At 38.1% G+C, this 13,842-nt stretch overlaps 3 protein-coding genes across 11 annotated transcripts in view; 2 read left to right on the plus strand and 1 right to left on the minus strand.

Annotated features, from left to right (window-relative positions):
• Positions 1 to 4,918, plus strand: part of LOC107723425 (zinc fingers and homeoboxes protein 2-like) — a 21,774-nt gene extending 16,856 nt beyond the window's left edge. For 4 of the 5 annotated variants that reach the window (XM_016532019.1, XM_016532020.1, XM_016532018.1 and 1 more), the window contains 2 exons: positions 1,192 to 3,763; positions 4,068 to 4,918. In XM_016532019.1, coding sequence (XP_016387505.1) covers positions 1,336 to 3,753 — 2,418 coding nt within the window. In that variant the 5' untranslated portion in view covers positions 1,192 to 1,335 and the 3' untranslated portion in view covers positions 3,754 to 3,763; positions 4,068 to 4,918. Of the gene's footprint in view, positions 1 to 89; positions 352 to 1,191; positions 3,764 to 4,067 lie in introns of those variants that run through there. The other variant, XM_016532022.1, reaches the window with a different exon arrangement.
• A 159-nt stretch (positions 4,919 to 5,077) lies between these two features.
• On the plus strand, positions 5,078 to 8,251 carry LOC107723429 (E3 SUMO-protein ligase NSE2-like). Of its 5 annotated transcripts, none has more exons than XM_016532030.1 (7): positions 5,117 to 5,183; positions 5,640 to 5,771; positions 5,889 to 6,001; positions 6,307 to 6,460; positions 6,564 to 6,655; positions 6,821 to 6,927; positions 7,962 to 8,251. In XM_016532030.1, the coding sequence occupies exons 2-7, from the start codon at positions 5,657 to 5,659 to the stop codon at positions 8,071 to 8,073; spliced, it is 693 nt and encodes a 230-aa protein (XP_016387516.1). In that variant the 5' UTR covers positions 5,117 to 5,183; positions 5,640 to 5,656; the 3' UTR covers positions 8,074 to 8,251. The 5 variants fall into 5 exon arrangements, with proteins under 5 accessions (XP_016387517.1, XP_016387516.1, XP_016387514.1 ...); XM_016532028.1 differs by having other exon boundaries at positions 5,124 to 5,183; positions 5,637 to 5,771; XM_016532031.1 differs by lacking the exon at positions 5,640 to 5,771 and having other exon boundaries at positions 5,078 to 5,183.
• Positions 8,252 to 8,453: 202 nt separating this feature from the next.
• Positions 8,454 to 13,842, minus strand: part of LOC107723430 (mitochondrial import receptor subunit TOM40 homolog) — a 15,291-nt gene continuing 9,902 nt past the window's right edge. Inside the window, exon 10 of the mRNA XM_016532033.1 lies at positions 8,454 to 9,875. Within this exon, the coding sequence (XP_016387519.1) occupies positions 9,736 to 9,875 (140 nt within the window). The 3' untranslated portion in view covers positions 8,454 to 9,735. The remainder of the gene's footprint in view (positions 9,876 to 13,842) is intronic.

The following is a 13,842-nucleotide window of genomic DNA, read 5'->3' on the forward strand; positions in this document are numbered from 1 at the left end:
TATATATAAAATAGTGTTTAAAAATGTTAATTTTTTTTCATGTTCTGTGAACTTTCGTTGTCCTTTTTGCCCTTAGCACAGTTTTCTCAAGGAAGAAGAAAAAAAAAGAATTGCTAAGGATACATTATACTGGTGCTCTCACAGTGAGTTGAAGCTGTGATATGAGATGCTCAGGGTCCCATCCATATTTAATTAGTCTCCAATGTACTGAGATCTGCTGAGGGCAACACAGGCCTGAGGAAGGCTATTATTGGACTGGACAAGTTCAGCCTAGCACAGGATGTTTTTGCCCCTCCCATCCGGACTGACCACCATATTGCTGATGCCTCTAATTTAATACACAGCACTGGGGTGTTTATCTAAATGCTTTTATGCAGGTTCTGTAGTCCTTTGTGATGATTTTCACACTAAATCAAGCTGTGTTGCACCTGAAGTGACAATTAACTGTGATTAAAAAGCAGATCTTTTGTGTTGATAGAAATCCATCTAATCACATTGAAACGGCAAGCATAAGCCTTTATTGTTCATCTATCTGTTGTTTACTTCAGACAGTGAAGAACCTTGAAAAACTCTCTGCATTTTCACATTAAGTGTCTACAGGCAGTCACACACACAACTTGCAGCATCCTAAAATCGAAACCATAGTTTTCTATCAATCTTTGCACACCAAAGCTGTTCATCATCTCTCGACAGCACCTGATATGACTTTGTGGACTCAGACTGCTCAAAATTCTTATGTGCCATTCAAAAATCGTATACAAAACAAATATTTTCAAGTGACATGTATATTGTAGGCTAGAAGATACCTTGTTTATAGACAGTTTTTCAATAACAAGTTTGTCTGTTTGTGGTACTTTATTTCTTGTAATCTTTTTTTTAATACAACAACCTATAAAACTTCATGTTCATTCATGAAAAAGTGCAAAAACCTTTGTCTTTTGAATTTCACTCTTTAGGACTTTCCATCTTGAATATTATCAGGAGTTGACTTTGAACTGAACATATACATGTTCTGTGTGCTATACCTCAATTTTGTCCTACCCGTGATGCGGTGTGGTTTTTCTTGTCCTGTGTTTTACCCCCTTAAGCACCCCAGTAATTGTTTTACATACAGTTCTAATGCATGAAATCTAGTTTTGATATACGAGTCAGTAATGCTTATTTTGCATCTTTTTTTCTTTTTTTAAATAGACTGTGTGATCTGGGATGAAGTCTCATGAAGTCTTCCATTGGAGCTGACATTCACAGTCAGCAGAATCATCCTCCACCAGACAAAGACCTGCTCATTGCCCATCAACAGAGTCCCCCTGCACTGTACCGTCTTACTCCCTGACCATGGCTAGTCGAAGAAAGTCTACAACACCCTGCATGATCCGACCGGATGACTTGGTGACTGCAGACGATCCAGAAGAAATGGATTCCTGTGTGGATGGTCCAGAAGAGAATGGATCCTCACATGTGTCTTCTAGTGACGACTGGACGGATAGGAAGAGTTCTGTGAACTCTGTGCAGGAAGCAACAGAGCTGGAAAAACCTGAAGTGAAAACACAACCACAGAGGAAACTCCAGGGAGGCTATGAGTGCAAATACTGTCCCTTTTCCACACAAAATCTCAACGAGTTCAAAGATCATGTCGATTCCAACCACCCCAATGTTATACTCAACCCACTGTACTTGTGTGCGGTATGCAACTTCAACACAAAAAAGTTTGATTCTTTGACAGAACACAATGAGAAGTGCCATCCTGGGGAGAGCAACTTCAAGTTCAAGAGAATCAAACTCAACAGTCAGACCATTCTAGAACAGACAATCGAAGGTTCGAACTGTGCAGTCATCTATGATACAACCAGCCCTCAGTCAGGAGAGGACTTTACTGCATTTCCTCTGAGCAAATCCAGTACTGTTAAGGTGGGTAAGCCTAAAGCAGGTAGTTTACGGTTGCAGGACTATATTCCGTTGGACAAAGTCGCTCAAGATCTACCGAAAAAGCAAATTACTGCAGTGAATGTGAACGGGACTGTGATAATTCCAGATGCAACTCTTAAGGATGGCCTCTCTCATATAATGCCATCTTTGCAACGCCCGCCTAACTACAACTTAGTACCAAAAATTGCTGTCCCCTTGAACACTTTAAAATACAACCCCTCGCTAGATGGCAACTTGACCCTCATCACCTCTTTCAACAAGTTTCCATACCCTACCCAAGCAGAGCTCTCTTGGCTCACTGCAGCCTCCAAACACCCCGAAGAACAAATCAAAGTGTGGTTCACTACCCAACGGCTAAAACAAGGTATTAGCTGGTCTCCCGAGGAGGTTGAGGAAGCACGAAAGAAGATGTTCAATGGAACAATTCAGCCTGTCCAACAGGCATTCACTGTCTTTCCTGCTCAGTTAACTCAGTCCACTAAAGCTTCACAGCCCCTTATCCAGACCGTCCCTTGCCATGTTCTTGGACAATCTGGCCTAGTGTTGGCACCAGTTTCCAATGGCTCAACTGCTACCGGTGCTCCTCTCGCACTAACAGTGACAAATCAGATAGCACAGGGTGTCAAGAGGCCCCATACAGCACCACTGGTTGCCCCAGAGATAAAGAGGCCTTCAATAATTCAGTCCGTTCAGAGTACTCCCAAGTCTGTCTCTCCAACACCAAGCCTTTCTTCAGATTGTGAGAAAACCCCTGATCAGATCAGAGAGCTGACCACCAGCTATGCTCAGTGCCAGTTTCCTGATGATGAAGAAGTGTATCGTCTCATCGAGACGACTGGCCTCTCATGGGGAGAGATCAAAAAGTGGTTCAGCGATCAGCGCCATGGAAACTATAAGGCAGTGCAACAGATTAAAACAGACCTCTCTTCGAACGACAGCCAACCGCATAAGCCTGTCGCCACACAGTTTCCACTACTAGAGAGAGTTAAAGGCAAATCCTCTGAGCAAATGAAAAAGTTAGAGGAGAGTTTCCAAAGGACTAGCTTTCCAACCCAGGCTGAGATAGAGCAACTTGTGGCAGACACCAGGCTCTCTAAAAACGAAATTGATTGCTGGTTCACGGAGCGCCGTGCACTACGAGACAACCTGGAGCAAGCCTTGCTCAACTCGATGGGCTCAAAAAGGCTGGAGCATCACCTTCAAAGGGGGACACTGAATGGAGTCCATGAGCAGGACAGCAGAGTCAGGGACTCACCTCTTCCCATTCTGACATCCTCTGCGTGTCCAGAGGCCATTGATGGCAAGTCTCTCTGCCTTCTTAAAGACGTGTTTGCACAAACCCAGTGGCCCTCACCAGAGGAGTACAACCAACTAGAAATCCAAACAGGGTTAGCTCGTACAGAAATTGTCCGGTGGTTTAAGGACAACAGATCTGCTTTGAAAAATGGAACATTAGATTGGATGGAGCAATTTCAAAGTCTTAGCAACAAGAGACCGAATGGACAAAACAATACGTTGATCTCAGAGCAGGCCCAGAGTGTCCTACAAAGGCACTTTCAAGAGACAAAGGTACAAAAAGGGGAGGGTTTTGAGAAGCTTGCAGAGCAGTCGAAACTAACCAACCAGGACATTGTCGAATGGTTCACCAGTAAGTTGGGCCACAACATGCCTGATATCAGCAAGAGCAAGGACCAACATGGACAGGCGAGTGTAGATGGTAAGAGGTGGGTTTCCTTGGCAGCTGACATTGATGGCAAAGATTACGATGCACAGAAAGTGGCACGAGACCTTGAAGTGCTATCGGCAGAGCACAGAGTGACAGGATGAAGTGATAAAGGTAATAGTCCTTTTTTATTTTAACTATCTGGTTGATATTTTGAATGGAGAAGGAGCGAGAGAGTTGCTTTCCCTGAGAAATAGCTGCTTCTCGTGATAATGTAGCAGATGTGGTTGTAAGACACCCAGAATGTCGTACGTCTGTAATTTAGCCTTTAGAAAAACAGCTTGGCAGCGAGAGAGAGGGCAGAGCTCAAATTTTGTGTGCTGGGAGGGGGGCGCAGTGTCAATTTTGGATTTTATTTCAAAAACATCATCCATAATTTATGTGAGTCAAGTAGCATTTGTTGCTTGTTCTGTTGCAGAAGAAAACAGGCTGCTATGACCGAACTAGATGGGCCTGATGATTAAGGAATGACATCTATTGTCATGAATGGAACCAATGATATCATAATCTGGATTTGAGGTCATCGGAGACTAGATGAACTGGGAGCATCTGTGAAACACTGTCTGGAGAGTGACCATGGAGTGCCAAAGTTTGACTGCTATGTTGTTACTAATATGCGTTTGTTTTTTAAAAGGGCCCTTGTAAATATTTTTTTCTGTACTTCAACAGATTTGTAAAATTTTTTGAAGATGAGACTTTTGTTACGTTTATAATAGGAGTCCCAAGACATTTCCCTTGACCCTTATAATGGAATGTTCAATCATTTTTGTGAGTGGACACAAAACTAACCCACCTGCTGGCGAAGCTGGTATAAAACAATGTGGTCCATGAAGGCACTTAATATTTCAAGTGGACACATACAAGCGGTGCTTCAATAAAAACTATCTCATTCCAGAAAACGAGGTGATATTTTAGGCTTTTGTTTGGACCATAAACACATTGCCTGCGCTCTCATACTGTACCTTATCGCCAAGGGTAGAGAGCCCACCTGACTGACATGATCAAAACTGAAATCAGTACAATACAGAGATGCACAGCACATGTTTATTTGTAGTTATAGGCTAATTTCTGACAATATTACAGTAACTAATTTTTCCACTACTTGGCTGTGAACTGCTTTCAGCGCGCTTAAGTGTATTTCTTTTTCCTGCAGCTGCTTTAGTGTCATGTTCAGACATGTATCAGGACTACTGTACTGCTACCAAGAATCCTGCTTGCTCTTTATAAGAACCAGTCTGCTGTAATTCAATAAAACACAACTGATTGAAAGCCTGCTTCGAGTCTCATTGGTTACACATCAGCAGTTTATTATCTAAACGCAGATATTTGAAAATGTAGTTTTTTTAAATAATTTATATGGGTTGTATTCACATAATTGACCACAATTATGTGTAACGTAGTGAGAACCTTAAGACCGCTTTATGAAGTCGTTAGAAGTCTTTTATGTTGACGTCTCATTCGGGGCGTTTTGAAACCGGAAGCGGCTACTTTGTGGCGCTACTTTTGGTGAAGCGAAGGTTTCTTATCATTTTATGTGAGTATATTTTCAAAAATATCGCAGATAAGTAGTTTAAATGTTTTTAAAAAATGATCGTAAACGAAAATGCCATAGCTTACCAATTAGATCTATAAATTAGTACATTTCGTTAAAGAGATAGTAATGCCATTATTTATCGTTCATCATTCACTTCCAAATTCTTCATCATTCTCAGTCACCATTCACTTCTATCTACATCTATATATTTTCCCACTCAATAAAAGTGAATGGTGACAGAAGTTGTTATTCTTTATCATATCTTCTTGTGTTCCATTGAAGAAAGAAAGAAAGACAAGTATTGAATAACACGAGGATGAAATAATAATAATCATTATTATTATTTTATCTGGTAGACTATCCCTTTAAATGTTCTTTTCAAAGCACGTTTGCCAAACGAGTCAAAGCAGCACGTGAGTTTGTGGGTTGAATTTATGCTCCCCCCCCCCCAAGCAGTCCTATAGCTTCCCGATATGTCTCTAAGTTCAGTGCAGTCCACCTTGTCCACTCTGAAGTCATGTCAGGCAGATATTGGAGCTTGTATGGACATGGTATCAGATGTTGCGCTGGGAATAGTTGAAGCACAAGGTGAGTGATTTCTGAAAGATCATGTGACTTTGAAGACTGGAGTAAAGGCTGCTGAAAATTCAGCTTTCTTTTGGACATACATTTTAAATTATACTTTACCTTTGTCTTTTATTTCAGGTATGGATAACAGTCCAGCTCTGAAGAAGCTGGAGGAGATGATTCTGGAGTGCTCCAGACTGGACAGAGAAATCAATTATTTTGTGGAGTCTGTTGATGAGAAGACTGCTCAGGTTTGTCTTATTGACTGTCGTGACTTTGAAGACTGGAGTAAAGGCTGCTGAAAATTCAGCTTTCTTTTGGACATACTTTTTAAAATGTACTTTACCTTTGTCTTTTATTTCAGGTATGGATAACAGTCCAGCTCTGAAGAAGCTGGAGGAGATGATTCTGGAGTGCTCCAGATTGGACAGAGAAATCAATTGTTTTGTGGAGTCTGTTGATGAGAAGACTGCTCAGGTTTGTCTTATTGACTGTCACTGGTGCTTCATTTTGACCACCATTGAGCCACCGTGGCTTTCCCTCGTATGTCCTGTAGGTCAGACGTGAACCTCCCGAGGCCATGTTTCATCTGAGGAACTCTGTAAAGGAGCGTTTCACTGAGCTTACAGCTGGAGTTACAGATGCAGACCTGCAAAGGCACAGCAAGGTTGTTGCCTTCAGAGACAGTGTCAGGAAATATGCCATGCAAGGTGAGGAACTCACCCTTTTTGCAACACAGCATTCACAAAGGCCGCATGTTATAAGTGAAGTGATGCAGTTCCTAAATGTATATTTATGCATCTGTATATGCAGCAGGTCAAACTGCTGCTGAGAATGAAGAGGAGTTGGATGAGGACATTGCTGTAACACAGAGCCAGACAAACTTCATCTGCCCTCTCACCCAGGTAAATATCAGCACCATTTCACGTCATCACGTCAGTGCACAAGCCCTTGAGTTAAAAGTTCACATTTGTAGTGGTGTTTTTGTGTGTTATTTGAATTGCAAGAATAAGAAAAATATAGAAATGTCATATCATACAAACTTTTTTTACTGTACCTTGTTCTGACAGGTTAAGATGGTCAATCCAGTGAAAAACAAGAAATGCGTTCATCACTATGACCAAGAGGCTGTACTTGAAATGATTAAGGCTAAGCACAAAAATAAGAAGAAATTTCGGTATGTAGCCACTGCTCAATTCTGTCTTTATGTTGTCCCAAATAAGTATACAGTTACTATGCATAATTCATTTCCATATCCTGCAACCAACAAATATCAACGTAAACTTTTTATTTATTTACTTACTTTTTTGGGGGGAAGTGTTCTCTTTCTTTATATTTGAGCTTCATACACTTACGCAACCATTCAAATGTTTGGGGTCGGTAAGATTTTAAAATGTTTTTGAAGATAGAATATACAGTTTGTACAGTATAAAAACCATTACACCTATGAAGAGTCCCTGTAAACCACATATGCCAATGTGTGTGTGTGTGTGTGTGTGTGTGTCCTTAATGTACAGTATTTGTAAACATTTTAAGGAACACTGGATATTATTTAATGACATTTTCCCATTTTTTTGTGACCTTATCTAAAGTGAACTCCTTATTACCAATTAACAATTCCTTTACTATGAGCTAATTAAACAATAATAATTGTTAATTATTTATTTATTTAATGAATGAAGAACTCACCATTTGTATAGAGTCTACTAATGTATTAACTATTGTTTATAAACTATGAATTAAAGATGAACTAACAGTTTAATAATTTTAAATACTTTATTAGTGTATACTTATAAAGTGTTACCACTGTTTTCAGTTTTAATTATTAGTCTTCAGTGTCACATGATCCTTCAGAAATCATTATAATATGCTGATTTGCTGCTAAAAAAAACATTTTAATGTTAAACTTATTTAATGTTATTTATTAAATCTTGAACTTATACCAGTGTTACATTTAATATCAATATTATCACTTTATCAATGTTAAAAAGTTTTGCCGCTTAATATATTTGTGGAAGGCACCATTTCTTTAGTGAATATGAAGTTCAAAAGCATGTAGAAAGTTCTAAACATTTATTTGAAATAGATTTTTTTTGTAACATTGTAAAATTCTTTACTCTCACTTTTGATCATTTTAATGTATCCTTTGAACTGTAGTGTATAGAATAATATAACAGCCACTGTTGCCAACCTTTCTGTCATTCTTCACAGCTGTCCAAAGGTTGGCTGTGGAAACGCAGATGTTCAGCGGTCAGACCTCGAGTTGGACTTGCTTATGAAGAGAATGATTCAGAACCACAAGAGACAGAGTGGAAAAACCTAATTTGACTAAATCAGTCCTGCAGATGGTATAGTTGTTCTGTCTTTAATGGGAAAATGGTTTTGCCTGAATGTCGAAATGTAGAACTGGAGTTTTGTTGTAAAATCTGTTTCATGTTATAGTTAATATATAACACATTTATAGTTCGTTTGTAATACAAAAATAAAGGCACTATTCTTGTCAATGCTGACATTTTTTACATTTACATTGTCATTTAGCAGACGCTTTTATCCAAAGCGACTTACAAATGATGACAATAAAAGCAGCCAAAACTAACAAAAGAGCAACAATATATAAGTGCAAATGACAAGTCTCGGTTAGCCTAACGCAGTACACGTAGCAAGGTATTTATATATATTTACAAATTTATTTATTTTTAAATAAACCTTTGTACATTCGTTCTCATATTAACTCACTGTCAAACCTCAGATGAACTAGGCATTTTATCCTGCAATCCTTAGTCAAACAGAGTAAGTTCATCTCTAGCAATGAAAATAAAAACCAACTTCTTTTCAAAACTCCATTCACAACCAAATATTTATTCAACATAATTGCACTGTAAAATCATCCATTAGAATCAGGCCAAAAGCCTGTTTTATTGTACTCCACCATGCCACAAAGACATGAAATCAGCATGAGACATGAAAAACTCCACTGGGTATTAAAACCAGCTTAAATTGTACAGGTTTATTACAGTATCTGCACCAACCCTTTGACTGCCCCAAAAACCTTGTGTACAACAACTAATTAAAACAATACAAACTTTGGAAATTCTTCCATGTGGAAAATTCAGTGATGCATTTTATGTCCAGGCACATAAAAAGGACAGTCTTGATTGGTTAGGCCCGGTCAATATTAAACCAGCATCCGAATTTGGCCCTAAGACCCTAACAGACATTACAGGAAAAGGACCTCATGATCAAAATTCTCAGACGGTTCTGTGTGATTAGTTATATGAGACAAAGGGACACAGACGTAGACTTAAACAACCCATTATTTAACTCCAGAGCTTCCCATGCATTGAATTTTCATAATTTTGACAAACAGCATTTCATGGAGTGAATTATTGAAGATTAAATCATTGTAATTCTTACATTAACAAGTAAAAAAAAAGAAAAGAAAAACACACTCAAACCGCCCGACCACATTTATATAGACCAAGACAAGTTTTTTTTTTTTTGCTCATAAATCAAAAAATGGAGAGGGCATAAGTCTTTTGCCCTTAAGAAAACCGTCTTGTGGAAAAACAAAACAAAAAAAAAACAATTTTGTCACAAAAGGCAAAAAGAAAAAAAGAGCAAAGGCATGTCCACATTATCTGACTGTATTTGAATGAATAATATTGTGAATATGGATATATACGTCCTTACAAAACACCTGTAATGTTACACGTACAAGACATTTATTTCACATGATGTGCATTTAAAAACAAACCTTATATGACTGTCTGTTTATCAGGTAACTGAACATTTAGATTGATGAGAGCTCTGCTGGTCAGTCCTGCGAGCTCTGTGTCCTTGTCCGTTCTTGTGAAGGTTCAACACGCTAATACTGGGAGTCTCTGAGTCCGTTTCAGTGTTGGTCCATGTCCCCATGTCTCTTTGCACCGGTCCAAGCGTGGTGGAGGATTGTAGCGGTTGAGATTCTTAAATCGCCATGGCCGTTCTATCCGATGGTGACGCCGAAACCACACTGAAACTTGTTCTTGCGGTGGTTAAGGAAGGCTCCTAAAGCTAACGATAGAGGAAGGGGTACTAGCTTCTTTTCCAGCGTCGCTCCCACCACCCAGTTGCTATCTAAAGAACCTGAAGAACAAGAAGAGGAGAGGGAAGCTTAGCAATAGAACCAAACTGGAACAAGCATGAAAGTAGGTCTGCACGATTAATCGGAATAAAATCTAAATCGGCTGTTTTCAGAGCGAAGCATGGCACTGTGTTCTTACGCGTGAGCATCTCATTATCCTCTGGACTTTGAGCGCCTCAGAGTGGCTCCATTCACAGTGCATGCTGCTCCATGCAGACTCAATCTCTGTATCTGTTCTGAGTTTGGGGTCATTTTAATATTCATTTGGGGACACCATATGCATCAACAATCTGGTCAACCAAACTTGTAATGCACTTAATCCCAAACTGGATCAATACCTGTAGCTTAAACGCTGACCAACAAAAGAAAGCTCTAAGGGCTTTCTCTGGTTTTCCATCAGTATAAATGCTTGATGGTTTAACATTTGAAACTAAAGAGATTAATTGTAAAAAAGTGTTGTAATTTTACAGTTGAAATGTAAATAAAATACAATCAAGTTTATATTATACAATAATTTATAATACATATATAATATTTTTTCTTAAATACTGAGTGTTTTATATTTTACAGTGAAGTGTCATAGTAATATTTGTTTTATTTAGTAATAATCATACTCTTAATATTAATAATAAATTATATTTTTCTTAAATGGCCAAAAGTTTTGGCAGTGATATAAATTTTGTGTTTTGCAAAGTTTGCTGCTTAAGCTGTTGTGGTGTTCATTCACATTGTTTCTAGATTATTGTGTAGAGTGATCAGATGCATTTTAAATAATTGCTAAAAGCTTCATTGGCCAAAAAATAAACTTTTCAAAAAAAAAAAAAATCCTGAAACAAAATGACCAGCTAACATTAATTGACTAATCATATCAGCAGCACATGTAAAAGTGTGAATGAGTACGTACGTACAAAAATGTTCAGATTTATAAAGCCATGCGTACGCCAGAACCTGTGCAAAATTCCCTTTGTAATACCCAGTCAGCGGAAGATTGTGCTTACATAAATCTCAATATGAGATACGTACTATAAATGCTTTTTGAGACATCACATTGCTATTCAAATTTATGCAATTTTGCCTATAAAGTAAACATATATTTTAGAATGTGTTTATGGAAAGAGATAGGCCTTATTTTTTTGCAGTGTAAATAACTCTGACTCTCCGCGTTAATAACAAAACATTCTGAAAATAAAACGTGCATATCTTACGGTTTCCTTCAAATTCTATCTTTTAAATATGTTGTTTGTCACAATATTGGGAAGAGCACGAAAGGGGTTATCATTAGGCTGCTGTCTGTGCGCGACACCTGTGAACAGAGGTTATACTGTCATCAGACCAATGGACTGTTTGATCAACGAGCGCATGTCTGTCGTTACCGTCTATGTTCCAAAGCCATCAAACAAAGTCATTGCAGTGTGTGTGTCCGTACGGTGCGCACATATTTACGCCTAGTTAATTTTTTTTATAAATCCCGATATGTGTGTGGAAAATTGCGTACGCACATTTCCATGCCCATTTTATGCGTACGCAACATTTATACATCAGGCCCCAGGTGTCAAGAAGGGCAGCAAAGAAGCCACTTCTCTCCAAGAAAAACGTCAAGGACAGACTGAAATTCAGCAGGAAGTACAAAGATTGGACAGCAGAAGACTGGTGCAAAGTTATTTTCTCTGATGAAGCTCCCTTCCGACTGTTTGGGACATCTGGAAAATCGATTGTTCGGAGAAGAAAAGGTGAACACTACCATGAGTCCTGTGTTGTGCCAACAGTGAAGCATCCTGAGACCATCCATGTGTGGGGTTGCTTTTCAACCAAGGGAGTGGGCTCTCTCATAATTCTGCCCAAAAACACTGCCATGAATAAAAAATGGTATCAAAACGTCCGGCAAGAGTGACTTCTTCCAACAATCCATGAGCAATTTGGTGATAAAGGCGAGTGGACAAGCAGAAGCCCACAAATTGTGATCAAGTCCGAGAACTAATAAGACAAGAATGGATCGCCATTAGTCAGGATTTGGCCCAGAAGCTAATATCCAGCATGCCAGAGCGAATTGCAGAGGCTATGAAGAACAAGGGTCAACACTGGAAATATTGATTCATTATATTTTTTTGCCAATAAAAGCCTTTAAAACTTATGATATGCTTATCATTGTTTTTCAGTATACCATAGAAACATGTGGAAAAATAATCTACAAATACTGAAGCAGCAAACTTTGCAAAACACAAAATTTATGTCACTGCCAAAACTTTTGGCCATGACTGTACTATTTTTTATTTTACAGTGAAATATTACAATTAGGGCTGGGCGATATGGCCAAAAAATTATCACAATAAAATTGTACATATCATTCGATATTGATAATTATCATGATAAATTTCAAATCTTTATTTCTGTTAAGTTTAAAGGCAAATTTTTGCTCTTAAGTGAAAGTTGTAGAATCAGACTGTTAATTGTGGTTTTAAACTACTCTCAGAAGATGCAAACACTTCACGCTTTTGAATTCTTTACACTTTTCCAGGTGTTTTTCCTAAACAAAATAAATATCTTAATAGAAGAATTAATTTCTTAATTTCTGCATGTTCTAATCAGTGATATTGTTTCAAATCAAGAAACAGGTTCAGGTGTTGCCTGACCTTGGCACGTATCCTCAGCAAAGTTTGCAGTATTAATAATATTTAAAAAAAATTGTCTCTTAGAAATGCACATTTGACAGTAGCTTGAACTGACAGAAGTAGTAGCTTTATGTTCATTATCAAAAACAATAACATCTGTAAAAATTATAACAACCTAATTTTTATCTGGTGAAATTTAATTATTCTGACTGTTTGAGTTTTATTAAAATTAACCGTTGGTCTTCCATAGTCGCATACATTTAGATCATGATAACCACAGTTAAAACCCACACATATAACACCTCAATACAATGGTAAAAATGTAACTATATGATTTCCAGGTATTGAAAAACAAAGTAAATGAAAAACAGTAGTCTAAATACATTTAATATAAATGCATATTATGCTATAGCTTAATCACAAAAAATACTGTAATTATATTCCATTACTCATTTAATACATTTAAAGGTCCCATATTGTACACCTTTCTGGAGTTTTATTTTAGGTTTTGATGTCCTTAAGAATATATATTTGCGGTATAAGTACCAAAAACCATCTCAATATATTTTTACAGCTCCTTTCTCAGGAGCTCTGCTGAGAACAGGTCGATTTTGGCCTGTCTAATTAATATTCATGAGCCTCCAGGAAATTTCAGTTTTGACAATATGGGACCTTTAATGTCCACACCACATTAATAATATAATAAAATTCGATATGAATATCCCACATTTCTGGCACAATACCATGTTGCAGTTAGTGTTACTACATTAAATCCATGGTAAATGATGGCGATTTGTAGACTGAAAAGTCTTCAGACTGTATCATTGCGCACAGTGTTTCTCCTCTTTGTCAGAGCTGTTTCAACTGGCTTTAAACTAGTTTAACCCTTGTGTGGTGTTCATATTTTAGTTACTCAGCCAGTGTTCGTGGGTCAGGTGGACCCGCTGCATTTTTGGGTTTTTAATTCAACACAATTAAAAAATGTATGTTAAAATACTCAACTGATGTTTACTTCATCCCAATTACAAGCAATATAAACAGCCATATATGGTTGATATTTGCCCGTTTCCTTTGTTAGATCACATTTATGAATTAAAGTGCTACAACCTTGTGCGGGAACGGCAGGGGCAGAAACACAAAACTCACACTTACACTCACACACTTACAGACTCTCTCTCTCTCCCACACACACACACAAACACACATACACATACTAATAGCAGCCCCAGACAGTAGGAGGACAGAGTGAAGGTACACAGGACCTAAAATTTCCACTCTTTTATTAGCCCCGGGTCCAGTGGACCCGAACATCCTGTATGTAATATAAGTGTGTAGGGGGATGTACAGTGTGTGGTCATTG

This window comes from Sinocyclocheilus rhinocerous, unplaced genomic scaffold, assembly GCF_001515625.1.
Source record: "Sinocyclocheilus rhinocerous isolate Xijiao unplaced genomic scaffold, SAMN03320098_v1.1 scaffold241, whole genome shotgun sequence".
In the NCBI taxonomy this organism is placed as follows: Eukaryota; Metazoa; Chordata; class Actinopteri; order Cypriniformes; family Cyprinidae; genus Sinocyclocheilus; species Sinocyclocheilus rhinocerous.